Raw genomic sequence first — 17,601 nt, forward strand, 5'->3', positions numbered from 1 at the left:
TTGGCCATTTCAAGTGACTTCTGCCGTGAATTACCTATTCATGTCTACTGTCCATTTTCTAGTGTATTGTTTGTCCTTTTCTTATTGATTTGTAGATGCCCTTTATATGTCCTAGAATCTAGAGACTAGTTCTTTGTCACACACATCAAAAGACTAGATGGAAACAATCAAGTCTGTGAAGCTCAGGGTACACATAGTGAGGATCTTCCAGTTTTAAATGCCAGGTCTTGCAACCAAAGGAAATATTTCTTGCTTGTGCTGTGGGTCATTGTTGACTCGATTTGAGTATGTTTGAAACCTGAGGAAAAAATTAGAATGAAGTCTAAGTCATAAAATTTATGGCCTGTATTCTGCTGTTAAGGAAAGGAATTAATATTTGTGCATCTGGCCTATGTAATTATCCATTACAGTTGACCACTGAACAACTGGGGGGGTTTCAATCCGTTTATAATTCATAGCCGGCCCTCCATACCCACAGTTCCTCCACATCCCAGGAATCAACCAAACAAGGACTGTGTAGTACCGTAGTATTTACTATTGAAAAATATCCACCTATCAGTGGATTGTGCAGTTCAAACCTGCGTTGTTCAAGAGTCAACTGTTAAATATTTTTCATTTGTAATATATGCATATTCATTTATGAGTTAAAACTCCATTTAACTTCATGTTAACATTTTTTTAAAGAGAGGAGACATGCACTTCTCTTCAATTGCCATTGGTATTTCCAAGCAAAGAACTGCTAATCCCACTCTTTTGTTTAACAGAAAGGGACACTGAAGCCCGGGGAGTGGGCATGGCTTGCCCAGCTCCATACAGGCAGGCATTAATCTGATTAGAGCCTGTTTTCCTTAGCTCCTCAGGTCAGGGTGGGGTCCAGCTTGACCTTGGCTTCCTTCTCCCTTCCACTTGATAGCTAAGTAAGTATGCAGTCCGTGCCCAATAAATGCTCCTTTGGAAAAAGGCCCTTCATCAGCCTAGGGACAGAGCGGAGTGTCCAGACACTGCAGGGTAGGGTAGGCAGACAGCAAGTGCTGCATAAATCCTCAGAGTTGGTGCAGATAGGGCCCAATACAAACCATTGTTGGGGACGCTGTAAGTGCTTTATAAATGCTCCCAATCGGTGCTCCGTACTAGCCTCCGGAAGGAGTCCCTAAGGGAAAGCACAGGCGCCTAATTCTTGCTCCTAGGTGACAGTCAGTACTGGTGTTTCTGGCCGGTCCCTGGTGCTGGAGAGGGTTGGAAATTCCCATAGTTCCTTCAAAGGATGGGAAAGGAGAGACCTCGGTTTATTTTCCCATCTGTGAAAAGGGAGCACAACAGTGACACGAAGACGTGCGCGGGTGGGCAGTTTCGGGGGCGAGGCGGAAGGCTGGGGAAACGGACTTTCTCTCCTCCCTCCCCCATCTTTCCCATCTCGGCTTCCAAGGATTAGGAATTTGGCGTTTGGACAGTTTGTTCTTGGACGGCCAGAAGACCTCCCGACGCGACCCTTCAGGGACTGGCACACCAAGAGGTCGGAAAGGTGCGGGATCCAACGTTCCACGCGCCGACGTCCTCCCGCGCCCGGCTCCTCTCAACCTCCCGCTCCTCCTTCCCTCAATCCTCCCGCTCCCCTCCTCCTCCGTCCCCGCCCCGCTCCTGTCCTCTTATTGGCCGAGCGGGCCGGCCGGGCCTCCCCGGGATTTAAAGGGCCCGCTCTCCGCGCCGCCCTGGGAGCCGCAGCTGGTCCCGGCCTTGCGGCCTGCGGGGGAGGCTGCCCGGAGGAGGCGGCGACGGTGGCGGCGGCTGTACGTCCCCGGCCCCCTGGACCGTAGCTTTCTTACTGCCAGGTAGGTCGCCGGTAGTGCACGTGCGGCTCTCCCGCTCGCATCCTGAGCCGGCCTCCCCTTGCGGGTCTGCAGCGCGTGTGCTAGGGCCCCCTCTCCATCACCTTTCCAACTCTCCCTTCTGCTGTGTCCCTTACCACTACCTCCACCTCCCTGCAGCCCCCGGGCCTGGGCAGGGCTTTGTTGGCGGCCGGGAGAGGCCGGGTGGGGGTGGGATGGGGCGCGCGGGGGATACAGGACACCCCCCACATCCGTTCAAGGAGAGATGCACACGGCCCCCAAGTGTCACAGAATCTCCCTCTCTGCCCTCCACACTGAGTGACTCTACCTCGGAAACCAGGGAGCCCCCCAATTTGATATACGGGCCTAGAATGTACACCATTCAATCACTATCGGACCCGGACTGTTCCCAGCGTACAAGAAACACAGGTCCTTCATTCACCGCAGGTCATGGGCTGTGTGTGTGCACCCAGAACACCCCCCCACACACAGCTGGCGGCTCAATCTGATGTACCTGACACTCACACCCTCCCCCAGCCCCCCAGTACCCTGTCTCTACAAGGGTTGGACAGCCCCAGACTGAAATCTGAGTGCTCAAGTCCATCTCTTGAGCATCGTCTGCCCCGTGGACATCCCAGCTAAGCTCCTTCTATGTCCCCCCTTTGGCAGGTCTATCCATCTGTCCATCCATCCGTGGGGGTCCACAATGGCCACCTTCAGCCGCCAGGAATTTTTCCAGCAGCTGCTGCAGGGCTGTCTCCTGCCTACTGCCCAGCAGGGCCTTGACCAGATCTGGCTGCTCCTTGCCATCTGCCTCGTCTGCCGCCTCCTGTGGAGGCTTGGTAAGTGCCTGCCACACCATGGGCCACCACGCCAGGCCAAATCACACCTGCCACGTTCATCCATACCAAGCCCCACTTTATCCTGCCACATCTTGCCAAGCCAAGCCAGGCTCGTACACGTCCAGCCTACCACAGCCCACCAGGCTAAGCGCCATTCTACCACACCGCATCCTACTAACCCAGCCACCCCATGCTACACCACACCAAGCCACATCCTGCCATGCCAAGCCATACCTTTCCGTATCCCTGGGTTCTGGGACTGTTGAAAGCTGAGGTTCTTGGATCTTGGGATCCTGAAATGCCTACATCCCAAGGTTATAAGATTCTGAAATGCTGATGTCACAGGGTTATGGAAAGTACCATGTATCCCAAAGTGCCGTGTTATAGAGTTTGGGGATTCTGACAAGTTGAAATTCTCACATTCCAGGCTTCCAAAATGCTGGCATTCTGGATTTCTGGAATCAAGGCATGATAAAGTCTCTGGATTCTAGGATTCTGGAATATTTCCACAAATCGTGGCAAGCCTATATCCAAACAACAAGATCCCAAGTACCCGAGATTCCTATGGGATGCTGAGAATTTTGGAAATCTGAGATTCAGAAGTTCTACACTTTCTTTTTTCTTGTTCTTTAATTTTAAATGGATGTTTTATTTTTTCCCCAGGTTTATCATTTTGAAAAGTTTCAAAGTTACTGAAAAGCTAAGTTGAAAGAATAGTACAATGAACACCCATATATGCATCACCCGATTCTCCAACTGTCAACATCTTGCCACATTAGCTCGTCCTATCTACCTATCTATCTACCTATCTACCTATCTATCCGTCCGTCCATCTGCCTATCTCTCTATCATCTTCCTGAATCACTTGAATAACCTGCTGACACTTCATCCCAAATCCTCTTGCGTGTGTCCCCCAAGAACAAAGACATCTTCCCCCCACAGCCATAGCCTCAACCATCACCCCTCAGGAAATTTAATCTTGATGCCATAATATTATTCAATATAAGTTATTCAAATTTCCTCCAGGGTTCCCAAAGTGACCTTTATAGATGTCTCTTTTCTTTAAACCCAAGCCCTGCCACCTCCCCAGCTCCCCAACACCTGCTTTGGGCCCCCTGCAATCCCACCACGTTCCAACCTCTAAGCCTTTGCCTGAGCTACGTCCTCTGCCCAGGCTGCCCTTCTACCAGCCCTGCTCTAATTCCCTTTCTTGTTCTCTCTCTCTTTCTCTCACCCAAAGGGTTGCCATCCTACCTGAAGCATGCAAGCACCGTGGCAGGCGGGTTCTTCAGCCTCTACCACTTCTTCCAGCTGCACATGGTTTGGGTCGTGCTGCTCAGCCTCCTGTGCTACCTCGTGCTGTTCCTCTGCCGACATTCCTCCCATCGCGGCGTCTTCCTCTCCGTCACCATCCTCATCTACCTACTCATGGGGTATGGGTGTATGTCCTCATCCCCACGCTGTCAGCAGAAGGGCGGGGGGATCCCCAGGCCGCCCCTCCTGAGGCTGTCCAGGACAGGGAGGACGTGGGGTGTTTCTGGAGGGGGTGGAAATCTGGGAGACTTGTTCTTTCCGAAGGCTACACAGAACAGGCTGGACTTGAGCTCCCCCTGGAGGAGGGAGCCCTGGAGAACTATTCCTCCATGAGGTTGTGCAGGGCAGGGAAGGGTATACCCTCTCTGCACCTTGGTTTCCCCCCTTTGTGGTATCTGAGGCCAGGGGAGTCATAGGGCCAAGACCACCACCTTTTTCCTCAGTGAGATGCACATGGTGGACACCGTGACATGGCACAAGATGAGAGGTAGGCAGCCCTGGCCCTCTCCCCTGCCCCAGCCCTCCAGCCCCACTCCACATCTCCTAACTCCCCCCACCCTGTCTTTCCTTCCCCACTTTTCTCCCTCATCTGCCTAGCCCACTGGACACGCAGCCCTTAGATTCCCCTTACATCTGTGTTTCTCTCTACCATGTCTCTTCCCCATCTGTCTGTCCCATCTCATGTCCATGCCTGACTCTCTTGAGTCAGGACATCTGCCAGTCCTGGGCCTACCTGCTCAACTGCCTGTCTGGCCCCATGCCCACCTCTCCACACTTGCTCTTCTTTCTTACCGCCTCTCACCTGGTGTTCCCCATCCCCCCATGCTGACCTGCTCTCTGCTCATCCACTTGACCATGGGCACCACACCTAGGGGCCCAGATGATTGTGGCCATGAAGGCGGTGTCTCTGGGCTTCGACCTGGACCGGGGTGAGGTGGGTGCAGTGCCCTCGCCCGTGGAGTTCATGGGCTACCTCTACTTCGTGGGCACCATCGTCTTTGGGCCCTGGATATCCTTCCACAGCTACCTACAGGCCGTCCAAGGCCGCCCGCTGGTGAGGTCCTGGGTGGACGGGTGGGCAGGGACCATGGGAAGCCACCATGGGGCAGTGTTCATGGAGCCTTGGTCCCCACAGAGCCGCCGATGGCTGCAGAAGGTGGCCCGGAGTCTGGCGCTGGCCCTGCTGTGCCTTGTGCTGTCCACCTGTGTGGGCCCCTACCTCTTCCCGTACTTCATCCCCCTTGATGGTGACCGCCTCCTTCGCAAGTGAGCACAGCCTTCGAGGCCTCTGCCCAGCAGTGAGGGGGTTGGGGAGGGACCTGGGGTCTCCCCAGCTCTGAGTTGTCTCTTAATGCTTCTGTCTGTCTTCTGTTACTACAGCAAGAAACGCAAAGCCAGGTAAATGAGGGCAGGTGCTGAGGGCGAGTGGGGCTGAATGGGGGTGGGTGCACAGTCTGTGACTGATCGGTCCTGTGAGTCTGAGACTGTCTGACCATCCACCCAGTGACTAGACAGAGACTGAGTGTCTGTGGCTGTGGTTTGACCAAGATTGGCCGTATGACTCCGTGTACAATGGATACTCCGTCACATACTGTGCCTGGCTGTCCGTCTGTTCTGCTATTTCACCACCAGAAGCAAGTTATGTGACTGCAATGGGGAGCCACAAGTATGTGTTGGTTGGTGACACTGACCTGTCTGTGACTCTAGCTAGGGGTTTGTATAGGTTGTTTACCTATCAGCCAGGGACTCCTGTGTGGGACTGGAGTTCTGGCTGTCTGGCTGGGTGGTTGTCCACAATGGGAGTATGTGGCTGTCACTGGATAGGATAAATCTGGCTTGTCTGTAACCCTGGCTGGGAATGGGTCTGACTGTCGCGTGTCGTGCGCATGTCTGTGATGGATTCTGCCTGTGGGTCTGCCTTCTCTGGCTCCTTGGTATTGTCTAGCTGAGAGGCAGAACCGACCATCCACCCCTGGTGTGACTAGGATTTCATCCAGCTATTTGACTGTGTGACCTTCTCCCCTACTCATTGGCCGCTGATTGTGTCTGATGCTGAATGAGGCTCTGAAGGGTGGAATGACTTGCCCAGTGTCACCCAACTAAGCAGCCAGGCACTAATCCCAGGCCTGAATCCAGAACCTACGCTTTTTCCCGTGTAAGATGCTGCCTGTCTTTGACCGTGTCTGATTGTACAACTGACAGGATGACTATCTGAGTGCAGAACTGTGTGTGCATGCATAACAGGGTGCTTGATGGTCTCTGTGCCTAACTAAAGGACTTCCGGGTAGCTTATGGTCACCGAATCAGGTCAGAGAGCTCGGAGTCTGATAGTATGTGTGTCTGGCCATGTGGCTGTGAGGTCAGCCTCTAACAGTCCCTGGGTCTGGATGTCTGGCCACGTGAAGCTGCAGGACCGTGTCATATTATAGGGCAGCTCACACATCCATTTGAGCTACCTGAAACTAACTGATGGTGTACGGATGGATAGATGTGTGGGACTATCACAGCGCACCTCTTTTGCCGCCATATTTGTCTGTCTTGTTGATGAACAACTCAGGCCAGCCTCCAGGGCCTCTCTGACTCTCTTTCCTTTCTTCTCTGCTGCCTTCCTGACCCCTAGGGGCACCATGGTAAGGTGAGTCTACAGAGAGGGGCCAGGGATGCTGGCACATGGTGGGGTGTCATGCTGGGGCCTGGGCGTGATGCCTCTCTCTCCCTGGCTCCTTTCCCGCAGGTGGCTGCGAGCCTATGAGAGCACTGTCTCCTTCCACTTCAGCAACTATTTTGTGGGCTTTCTGTCCGAGGCCACGGCCACGTTGGCGGGGGCTGGCTTCACCGAGGAGAAGGATCACCTGGAATGGTGGGGAGGGCTGGGGAGCCCCATCTCCCACAGGGTGTTGCCTAGAGGAGCTGCAGGGAGGAGGGGGGTGTTCCCGGGGGAGGGAACAGCCAAGAACAGAAGTGTGGCCATCAGGTGGGTTGAAATCCCAAATGAGTTTGCGTGTCTCTTTTGCCCGTAGGGACCTGACAGTCTCTAAGCCACTGAACGTGGAGCTGCCCCGGTCCATGGTGGAAGTTGTCACAAGCTGGAACCTGCCCATGTCTTATTGGCTAAATAACTGTGAGTCACCAAGTCACCACTCCAAGAGAGTTGGCAGTCCTCAACCCACACCCCTTTCACACATTCATACAACAAGCTGAAGATAGTAGGGACCAAAAAATCTCCCAAATCCCTGCCCTTGTGGAGTTGACATTTTTGTGGGGGTAGCAGTATAATAATAAAAATAAAATACACAATAGTTCAGGTAGTGATAAGTGCTATGGTAAAAAAATAAATAAATAAAGCAGGTAAAGATGATCTGGGAGTGTTAGGAGTGTGTGAGTAGGGGTAGATGCAATTTTAAATACATCATCCAGAGCAAGTCTCACTGAGGAGCTAACATTTGAGCAAATACCGGAAGAAGGTGAGAGAGCAATCAATGCAAACATGTAGGGGAGGAATTTAACACATGGAAGGAACAGCAAGTGCAAAGGCCCTGAGGCAGGCGCATACCTGGCACATTTGAAAAACAGTGAGGAGACCAGTGTGGTGGGATCAGAGTGAGCGAGGGGACCGGTGGCAGGAGGTGAGGTCGGAGAGGTTACAGGGCCTGGTTCTGTAGGGCCTTTCTGGTCACGGGGAGGACTTTGGCTTTTTCTCTGAGAGAGATCTCAGAGCATGGGTCTGAGCAGAGGAGGGCCATGGGCTGACTTAGGTTGTACCAGGACCCTGGTATCTCAGGAGACTCTTGCCCCACATCTCCCCCCTGCAGATGTTTTCAAGAATGCTCTCCGCCTGGGGACCTTCTCAGCTGTGCTGGTCACCTACGCAGCCAGCGCCCTCCTGCACGTGAGCAGGGCAGAGCGGGACCAGGGTGGTAGCTGGATGGGGGTGGAAGGGCCTCCTCGTCACTCACCTCATTGCCCCCCACCCCCACCCCAGGGCTTCAGCTTCCACCTGGCTGCGGTGCTGCTGTCCCTGGCGTTTATCACTTACGTGGAGCACGGTGAGGGCGGAACCCAGCCCAGTAGATGGGATGGAAGGTTGGTGGCGGGCTGGAACCACCAGCGACCAGGCTGGTCGCCTGAGGCTAACCTGACGCCCTTACCTCTCCCCCGCCCCGCATCTGCCCTAGTCCTCCGAAAGCGCCTGGCTCGGATCCTCAGTGCCTGCATCTTGTCGAAACGGTGCCCACCAGACTGTTCACACCAGCATCGCTTGGTGAGGGTTCAGCCTAGGCAGCCTTGTGTCCAACTCTCCCCCTCAAAAATGACTTCTGCCTCCATCTTATATCTGTCTCAGGGTGCCCAGCTTCCTCTTCCAGTGCCCGAACCACCCCCATAACCTCACCTCTATTCACTGGCATCCATTTATCTAACGAACATTTATCAAGCGACTGCTATATACCCACCTAGCGTTTATTTTCCCCAGTGAACATCTGTTGAGCACCTGCTGGTATCAGGCACTGTTCTAGGTGCTGGAGACACAGTGGTGAACAAAACAGACCAAAGTTCCAGCCCTCTGGGACAAACATTTTAACAGGGGAGACAGTAAATATAAAATAAGTAAAGTATAATAGTTTGTTAGATTGTGATTAGTGCCAAGGAGAAAATACATAAGAGAAAGAGAAAGGGAAGTATCAGGGGCTGAGTGGTTTCAAGTTTAAATGGGGAGGTGACTTTTGAGTTCTTTAACTGAAGGAGGTGAGGGAGGGAAGCATTCCAGGCAAAGGGAACAACCAGAGTAAAGGCCCTGAGATGGGAGAGGCCCTGGAATATTTGAGGAACAGCGAGGAGGCCGGTATGGCTTGAGCAGAGTGAGTGAGAGGGGGAGAGGTGGGCCCTGTAGGTCACAGTGGGGATTTGCTTTCGTTTGAGTCTTTTTTTTTTTTCTCATTCTTTTTGCAACAAGAAGTATGGAGAATTTCAGATTTGCCTCCCACCCGACAACCAATGTTTATCACCGTAAACCCCCAGCTCAAAGCCCCACCCACCATTCTTCCTCCTCTGCCTGAATACTCACATCTCCCCCAACCTGGACGCTCTCATGCTAACAGTACCCTCATCCTTGGATACCCCTTGAGCTCCCATAGGAGGATCAGAACGATCTCTTTCCTACCCTGGGGGTGGGTGCCCTGGACATCCTCATTCCTGTGCCTTGTGCGTTTCCCTGTGTGCCCCTGCCCAAGTGGGGCTGGGGGATGGTGATTAGGTCCAGCTGCCAAGCATATCCATCTGTCCCCCACAGGGCCTGGGGGTGCGAGCCTTAAACCTGCTCTTTGGGGCCCTGGCCATCTTCCACCTGGCCTACCTGGGCTCCCTGTTCGATGTTGATGTGGACGACACCACAGAGGAGCAGGTGAGGTGGGGCCCTGGGCTGGGGCTTACCCAGGGATGTGCTACCTGTTCATGGGAACCATGAGGACAAAGGTGGGGAGGCCAAGGCATGGGAACCTTGTGTCATCTGTCTCCAGCTTGTGTAGCCACTGCTCCACCATCCTTCTGTCCCATTGTCCCTCTGGTTGATTCATACTGTTGGGTCTTTTACTTGGGTGAAGTGTGCAAAATACATTTATTTTACTTATAAGATTTATTTTCTAGAGATGGAGTGCAAAATCCAGGTTTCACTTTTTTAAAAGTTAATTATTTCATCATATTTTTGTTTAGGTAGAATTCGCAAGATTTCTTTATTTAATTTGTTAAAAAAATAGTTTTACTTACATTGATTGTGCAAATCCTGGATTCTACTTAAAAAGTGTATGTTAAAATGTATATACTAGTTTTATGCAGGTGGAGTGTGCACATTCCAGGTTTTACTCCTTTTTAAATGAAAAACAATTTCAAAATAATGTTTATTCATATGGCACTAGCAGGATCCCGGTTTAGCTTCTCTCTTAGTTCATTTTTTTTCTTTTTTTTTTTTTTGGCCATGCCGGGCGGCTTTCAGGATCTTAGTTCCCCGACCAGGGATTGAACCCTGGCCCCCACAGTGAAAGCACCGAGTCCTAACCACTGCACGGCCAGGGAATACCCTGAATTAACTATTTAAAGTTTTAATAAAAATAAAACAAAAATTTTATTTAAAAAGAAGCAAAACCCAGATTTTGCACATTCAACCTGAATAAAAAACTTAAAATTGTTTTTAATGACAAAATATATAATAATATAAAGTTTTATTTTCAATTAAAAATTTAACTAAGGGAATTCCCTGGCTGTCCAGTGGTTAGGACTCGGCGCTTTCACTGCGGGGGCCAGGGTTCAATCCCTGGTCGGGGAACTAAGATCCCTCAAGCCACGCGGCATGACCAAAAAAAAAAAGTTAATGCATATCACGTGGTTGAAAAACCAAACAGTATTCAAGATATTCGGGGGAAAGTCTTATTCCTGCCGTCTTACCCCCACCCTCTTACAGGTAACCACTTTTATTCATTTTATTAAACTATCCTTCTAAAATTGAAGCATAATAAGCAGATATAAAAATATATTTTAATTCCCTCCCCCCTGCTTTTTACCCTAAAGGTAACACATGAATGACACTGTGCTGCATGTTGCTTTTTTCACATAATTCCTGAAAACCTTCCACATGAAGACATAGAGTGTCCTCGTTCATTTTTTCCATTGTGACACAATGTAGTTTGTCCCTTATTGGTGGACACCCAGGTGATTCCCACTCTTTTCCTATGGTAAGTGGTGCTGCAGCAAGTAATACCCTCACATCCATGTGGATTCACATAGGTGCAGACAGAGCTGTAGGATCTAGTCTTGACAGCAATGGAGAAGTTACCTTTTTGCCCTCCCACCAGCAGTGTGTGATCGTGCTTGATGCCCCGACAACAGAGTGCCTCTCAGACCTCATGGATATGTTTGCCAGTTTGAGTGGAGGAAGATGATGAGTGAGGCTGAGTATCTTTTCGTATATTTAAGAGCCATTTGGGTTTTTTTTTTTTCCCTTACTGAAAATGGCCTACTCACCTCCTTTGCTAATTTTTGTCTTTTTAAAAAATCAATTTCTAGGAGCTCTTTATATATAAGGGAGAGTACAGGTCAGAGAGTGGGACTGCCTTGTCTTGTTTTTTAAATTTTTGAAAGAGAAGAAAATACAAAAGAAAAAAACTAAATCTGCTTACCTTTCATATGTACCCAATCTCTTCTCTGGGGCCTCACTCAGGGTTGCAGTGGAGTCACAGAAACGTCCTTGAGCAAAGGATAGGTTTTCCTGAGACCTTCTTTGTTCTTGCTGAGTGGGACCGACCATCACCGCTTTCTCTCCCACAGGGCTATGGCATGGCATACACTGTCCACAAATGGTCAGAGCTCAGCTGGGCCAGTCACTGGGTCACTTTTGGATGCTGGATCTTCTACCGTCTCATAGGCTGAGGCACATCTGTGGACCCTCACAACTCTCTCAAGACCCCTCCTCAGGGTGCCAGCTCTGATGGGGGATGAGGGAAGGCCCTCTCTCTAATTCTTGACCCTCTCTCCATCCTTGACCCCCCCAACACCCATACACACACACACACACACACACACCATTTCCATGCCTGTCAATCCCCACCCCACCACAAGGCGGGAAGGGAGTGGTCCCTGCTGGGGCCTAGGGGCGGGGGATGCTTGGGGAAGCAGAGAGGGGGAGATCCAGGGCCTCCCCGCCTTCCTTGTCCCTTTTTATATACAGTTTGTTATTATCAAATAAAAGTAGGAAGTATACAAAAGGCTCACTCTTCACTGCTCAGTGGGGAATAGAAGTGAGTGAGGAAGGAGGCACAGCATGGATAAAGGTTTGGAAGCTAGAAACCATGAAGAGGGAGGTTGTGATTGGTTCATGGTTAATTTATTATCATTCATGATTGGATGATGAGCCTGAGGATAGCACTGCTTGATTTGAGTGGGGCCAGAACAGATTGGATACTTGGATGTAGGGGAGGCCTGATACTAATTGGCTGGAAAAACTGAGGGATCCCCATTCGGTTTGGTTGCTCTGACTGGGACAGAGGAGGGAAAGACTGATGAGGAGTTGATGATTATTGGTCCTTAGGACTGAAGGGTGTGGGTTCTAATTGGATAGGAGGCCTGGGTTGGATCTGGATACTGACTTAGTCTGGTGCCCACTGGGTTACAGTTATGGAGTTCTGATTGGTTCTTTAGAGTTGGCAGGGGGAGATTGAGGGTCTCCATGCCAATTGGCCAACAAGGCCGAAGGGCCTGGGTTTTGATTGGTTCTTCTGACTTGAAGTCGGGAGAGGTGAAGATGGCCTGAGGGAGAGTCAGAGGCAGCGTGTAGGATTTGATCTGCCTGTTGTATTAACAGCTTCCTAGCCCTTTCGGGGATTAGGATTGAAGGTTGGTCTGGGAAAAGATTTCGTTGCTCTGCCTTTGAAAATGAGGGCAAAGGTGAGAGGACACAACGCAATGCTGATTCAACAGCACAGAAACACCCAATTTCCGATGTGATTGATAAGGGGATAGGAAACTGAAGCCGCGACTCGCGGCAGGTTGGCTTCCGCCGAAAACGCCCACCAACCTTGGCCCTCCCAGCCTCTTCCACGCCTGACTGGGTCTCAACCAACAGCGAAAATGGTACCAACGCGTGAGGGCGGGGTCGGCGGCACAGAGAATTACTATTGGTTGGGAGCGGCACTGGCCTCCTTCCCACCCCCTCCATTGGCCAGTTCCGTAAGGCGGAACCTGTGAGGGGTTGGGTTTGAACTAGGGATATTTCGGAGCCAGCGAGCGATCCTAGAGAGACCCCGGAGCCGGTGGGAGAGGCCGCTGCAGCCGCGCTGCTGGGTGAGTGCCCTCCGCCTGGCCTGCCACTCCATCCCTTAGTTCTCAATTGCTAAACGGCCAGCCCTCGGCGCGCCTGCGCGAGACCCTACCCTTCCCCCCGCGCCGTCCCACCACCCCCGCCACCCCCACGCGCCTGCGCAGGACCCCCGGCTACCGCGCGGTCGTCCGGACGACAGAAGATCCGCCTTCTCATTGGGCAGCTGAACTAGAGGGTTCTAGTTCTGATTGGTGGTCTCTGTATTTGACCCTCCTTTTTCTCTTTAGCGCCCCGCGCAAGGCTCCTCTTTGTTGCAGGTTAGCCGCAGGCTGCGCAATTTCGGGACGGGTCGGGCAGTCCCACACACTGAACCTGAGGGTCGTCGTTCTGATTAGTCTTCTCTCTTCTGTCCTGCAGTTTCCAGGACTACGGGGAGGGTAATAGCTTTCCGTTGCATGATGCAAGACAGTGACCCCTGCAAATGGGACCTTACCTGGTCGTTGTGTCTCCCCCAGCCGACTGTGACCCCTGAGGGCGGGGATCAGGTGGCTCCCCCACCAAAGCGTGACCAATGAGGGCTGGGACCTAGTCTGATTCTTGTGTCTGCCCACCAGACTGTGACCAATGAGGGCAGAGACTAGGCCTGGTTCCTATCTTCCCCAGCAAACTGACCAATGAGGGCTGGGACCTGTTCTAGTTCCTGTGTCTACCGCATCCTATGGCTCCCGGAGGGCTGGAACAAGCTTTCAGTCTTTCTGTGGCCTTATAGTCATGTTTTTTAAAACAGTAAATAATTAGATTATTTTAATCGTGTCTGTATTAATTGGTTAATTGAGTCCATTTACATTTCTTGTCACAATAAACTATTTGGATTTGATTTTATGATCTTATTATGTGCTTTCTATTTGTTCAGGTTTTTCCTTTCCTTTTATTCTCCTTTCTACATATCCACACACCTCCATCAGCCTACAAAGACATGACCACCAATGCCAGCCCCATGCACCCATACTGGCCCCGGCACCTGAGGCTGGACAACTTTGTGCCTAATGACTGCCCCACCTGGCATCTCCTGGCTGGCCTCTTCTCCATCTCTGGGGTCTTAGTTGTGACCACATGGCTGTTGTCAGGTCATGCTGCGGTCATCCCACTGGGGACTTGGCGGAGACTGTCCCTGTGCTGGTTTGCAGTGTGTGGGTTCATTCACTTGGTGATTGAGGGCTGGTTCAGCCTCTACCACGAGGACCTTCTCGGAGACCAAGCCATCTTGTCTCAACTCTGTGAGTCCTGAGTTCTTCAGTGTGCTGTGGAAGGGAATTTCCTGGGCAGGGATTGGCTTAGATGTTTACCCACCCACCAACTCTTTTCCATTCATTTTAAATAAAATTTTTAAATTTATTTAACTTTTTGTTGCATATATATTCACATGGATCCAAAACTAAACAATTTAAAGAGGTATGCAGTGAAAATCTGCCTTCTATCCACCAGGTTTCCCCAAATAATTGCATATGTTTCTTTTCAGGGTTTTACACATAAATTACACACATAAGCCTCAGTTTGCTCAATTGTAAAAGAGGGATAATAAGTCATATCCAAATATATGTAAGACACTTAAAACAGTGTTTGGCAGATAATAGATGCCATATAACTTTATTATCATCATCATCATTTTTATTTTTTCTTTTGTGTAAATGGTAACATGCTATGTACACTTCTGAACTTTGCTTTTTTTAAATGAGGACACTTACAGAACTATTTGACTTTTCCAGTATTGATAGCATTTTCCACCAATATTTTGCTGTTACAAACAATACTCCTTTTTGGCCTCAAGCATAAATCTGCTAGAACATTCTTCTGCAAGTCTCCGTGTGGAGATCTGCTTTCATTTCTCTTGGGTAAATATGGAGGAGTGGAATGGCTGGGTCACATGGTAGATGTGTGTTTACCTTTATGAAAAACTGCCAGACTTTTCAAGAATGGCTGCACCAAAAAAAAAAAAAAAAATGGCTGCACCATTTTATATTCCCACCAGCAGTATATGAGAGTTCTAGTTTCCCACATCCTCACTGACACTTGGTATGGTCAGGTGTTTCTTAAATTTTAGTCCTTCCAGTGGATGTGGGTGATATCTCATTATGGTTTTAATTTGCTTTCCCTTAATGACTAACAAAAGTTTGAGTAGCTTTCATGTGTTTACTGACCATTTGGAAATCCTCTTTTGTGAAAAACCTATTCCAGTCTCCTATTTTTACATTGGGTGATCTTTTTCTTGATTCTCTGCTCACTCTTTCATTTACTCATCTGTTCACCTTCTCTCTCTCTGTCTCGCTGTCACTCACTCATTGGCTACGTCCCTCACTCCATCATTTACACCTGCCTCATTTTATTCCACAAACATTTATTGAATACCAGACAATCACAGCAACACTTATTGTTCTGTGTCAGGTTTGCACACATTATCTTGTATACATATATTAACCCTAGAGTCCAAACAACTACCCCATTTCACAGATGAGGAAACTGAGGCATGGGGAAGTTAGTCTGAGTTCCTTTTCCTGCTGATATTCTTCATGTATGTCTCTTGTCTTCTTCAGGGAAAGAGTATGCCAAGGGAGACAGCCGATACATCCTGTAAGTGTTTGCCTCTGTCAAGGGAGACCTGTGTTTTGGAGGGGTGGTGAGTCAGGGACCACTAATGGGGTGCCTTGTGGGGAGAGCACAGTGATGCCAGTGCCCCCCAATCCTTTCTCTTGCAGGAATGATAGCTTCATGATATGCATGGAGACCATCACAGCTTGCTTGTGGGGACCACTCAGCCTATGGGTGGTGATCGCCTTTCTCCGCCAGCAGCCCCTCCGCTTTGTCCTACAGCTTGTGGTCTCTGTGGGTGAGGAGAGGGCCCACACTGGGTGCTTGAGGGCTTGATGGGGGATCCACAGACATGGGGCATCCCTGCGGGTGGGACCTCTCAGTGTGCCCATCCAGGGCTGAGTCAGACTGAATGACAAACTCCCTGAGGTTCTGGAACAGCCACGCCCCTCTTGGCCTGCATTCTCAAGCGAGGCGGGTTCATTTCTCCTCCCACTCCATCACAAAGTCTCCCATGAAGGTTACGGTTACATGAGGTGGCCCATGATGGTGGGAAGCCCCCGGATCCTCCAGGATCAAGATTCTGAGTTTCCTTCATCTGAGATTCAGTCCTCTTATGTTCTTACTTTGTTAACTTTCTGGAAATGTGAGTTCTCTTTAGTCCTGGAATCCTGAGCTGTCTTGAATGAAAGAATTTTGAGCTTCCTTAAATTCTAGAGATATGAACTCTCCTGAGTTCAGAAAGTCTCAGCTTCTGATTTCTGGAAATCTCACTTTTCTGTTTTCTCAAATCCTCAGCCGTATGATTGCAGAACTCTTATGTCTCTGAATTTGGGAATCCTGAGCTCTGATGACTTGGAAAATGGCTTGGAATTGTTCCCCCTCCTTACAGGATTTCCTTCTTCCCTTTCTATCTCCCACAGGTCAGATATACGGGGATGTGCTATATTTCCTGACAGAGCACCGTGAGGGATTCCAGCATGGGGAGCTGGGCCACCCGCTCTACTTCTGGTTTTACTTTGTCTTCTTGAACGCCCTGTGGCTGGTGCTGCCCGGAATCCTCGTGCTTGATTCTATAAAGCAACTTGCTCGTGCCCAGAGCACGCTGGACGCCAAAGCCACAAAAGCCAAGGGCAAGCAGAACTAATGAGTGATGAACTGGGCTTGAACACTGGCTATTGAGGAACTCTCCACCTGCCAGAAGATTCCAATCCTTGCTCTCACAGGTTGGAAGGACAAATCGAATTGATCTGTCAAACTCAGGCTGATGGGTGGACAGGGGGAAGAAAGGAGCTGTGTGGAGCTACAAAGGTACAAGAGAACCTTGGAAGTCTGTGATGGGGACAATTTTTTTAAATCAGAAAATAAAGATCTTGACCCTATACTGAGAGATCTTTAATGACTAACCCCAGAGATGCCCCATGACTGACCCCATAGACCCCTCCAGCACTCATTCCACAGACCACCATTCTCTCAGCCATAGACTGCCATCATCATCATGTAGACCTCGAATCTATGACCTCACAAATCCCCATCACTGACCCTACAGATTCCTCTGATGGCTGATTAGATCCATGAATCACACCTGTCAGCTCTTTTAAGGCGTGATCATCCACCCACACCCTTGGCGTTCTCTCTGGAACACACCTCTCTTTTTGCAATATGGACAGGCTGAGAATTTTCCAAATCCAAGTTCTTCAGTTTACTCAACCTCTTGTCTCCTGATCAGGTACCCCACAACTACCCCATCACTAACTCCATAGATCCCTCATTACTCACTCCAAAGACCCCCATCACTACCCTAACGATCCCATCACTCACACCAGAGACCCCACAAAACTCACTCCACCACCCTCCCATCACTCACACCACATACTCCATCATTAACAACTAAGATACCCATCACTCTCCCCACAGCCTTTCATTTGCTCCATAGACAGACCATCATTCACCTCACAGACCTCTGTCACTCACACCACAGACCCCATCACTCGCCCCAACAGACCTCCCATCACGTACAACTCCAAGACTCACCTCATAGACTCCCTATCATGTGTCACACAAACCCTCTCACTCTCCCCACAAACCCCCTATCATTTACCCCATAGGCCTCTTATCACTCACCATACAGATCCCCTATCACCACCCTATAAACTCCCCATAACTCACCCTGCAGAATCCATCACTTACCTTACATACCCCATCACTCACCCTATAGATCCCCAATTAC

At 50.1% G+C, this 17,601-nt stretch overlaps 2 protein-coding genes and 1 long non-coding RNA gene across 5 annotated transcripts; 2 read left to right on the plus strand and 1 right to left on the minus strand.

Moving 5' to 3' along the window:
• The first annotated feature begins 1,714 nt into the window (after window positions 1-1,714).
• Window positions 1,715-11,677, plus strand: PORCN (porcupine O-acyltransferase). Its single transcript, XM_061178419.1, has 13 exons — window positions 1,715-1,829; window positions 2,496-2,668; window positions 3,909-4,101; window positions 4,426-4,469; window positions 4,855-5,036; window positions 5,118-5,248; window positions 6,717-6,842; window positions 7,003-7,103; window positions 7,795-7,871; window positions 7,965-8,028; window positions 8,158-8,243; window positions 9,270-9,380; window positions 11,297-11,677. The coding sequence occupies exons 2-13, from the start codon at window positions 2,533-2,535 to the stop codon at window positions 11,396-11,398; spliced, it is 1,353 nt and encodes a 450-aa protein (XP_061034402.1). The 5' UTR covers window positions 1,715-1,829; window positions 2,496-2,532; the 3' UTR covers window positions 11,399-11,677.
• LOC133082033 (uncharacterized) lies at window positions 3,821-13,351 on the minus strand. Of its 2 annotated transcripts, none has more exons than XR_009698902.1 (3): window positions 13,279-13,351; window positions 11,149-11,215; window positions 3,821-4,090 (listed from the first exon to the last, which is right to left on the minus strand). It is a non-coding gene; the product is annotated as an uncharacterized LOC133082033 (long non-coding RNA). The 2 variants fall into 2 exon arrangements; XR_009698901.1 differs by having other exon boundaries at window positions 12,963-13,283.
• EBP (EBP cholestenol delta-isomerase) lies at window positions 12,711-16,747 on the plus strand. Of its 2 annotated transcripts, none has more exons than XM_061178420.1 (5): window positions 12,711-12,808; window positions 13,699-14,062; window positions 15,377-15,413; window positions 15,539-15,669; window positions 16,295-16,747. In XM_061178420.1, exons 2-5 carry the CDS (start codon window positions 13,762-13,764, stop codon window positions 16,516-16,518), a joined length of 693 nt encoding a protein of 230 aa, XP_061034403.1. In that variant the 5' UTR covers window positions 12,711-12,808; window positions 13,699-13,761; the 3' UTR covers window positions 16,519-16,747. The 2 variants fall into 2 exon arrangements, with proteins under 2 accessions (XP_061034403.1, XP_061034404.1); XM_061178421.1 differs by having other exon boundaries at window positions 12,713-12,808; window positions 13,751-14,062.
• Window positions 16,748-17,601: the final 854 nt, after the last annotated feature.

Source organism: Eubalaena glacialis, chromosome X (assembly GCF_028564815.1).
Source record: "Eubalaena glacialis isolate mEubGla1 chromosome X, mEubGla1.1.hap2.+ XY, whole genome shotgun sequence".
Classification (NCBI taxonomy): domain Eukaryota; kingdom Metazoa; phylum Chordata; class Mammalia; order Artiodactyla; family Balaenidae; genus Eubalaena; species Eubalaena glacialis.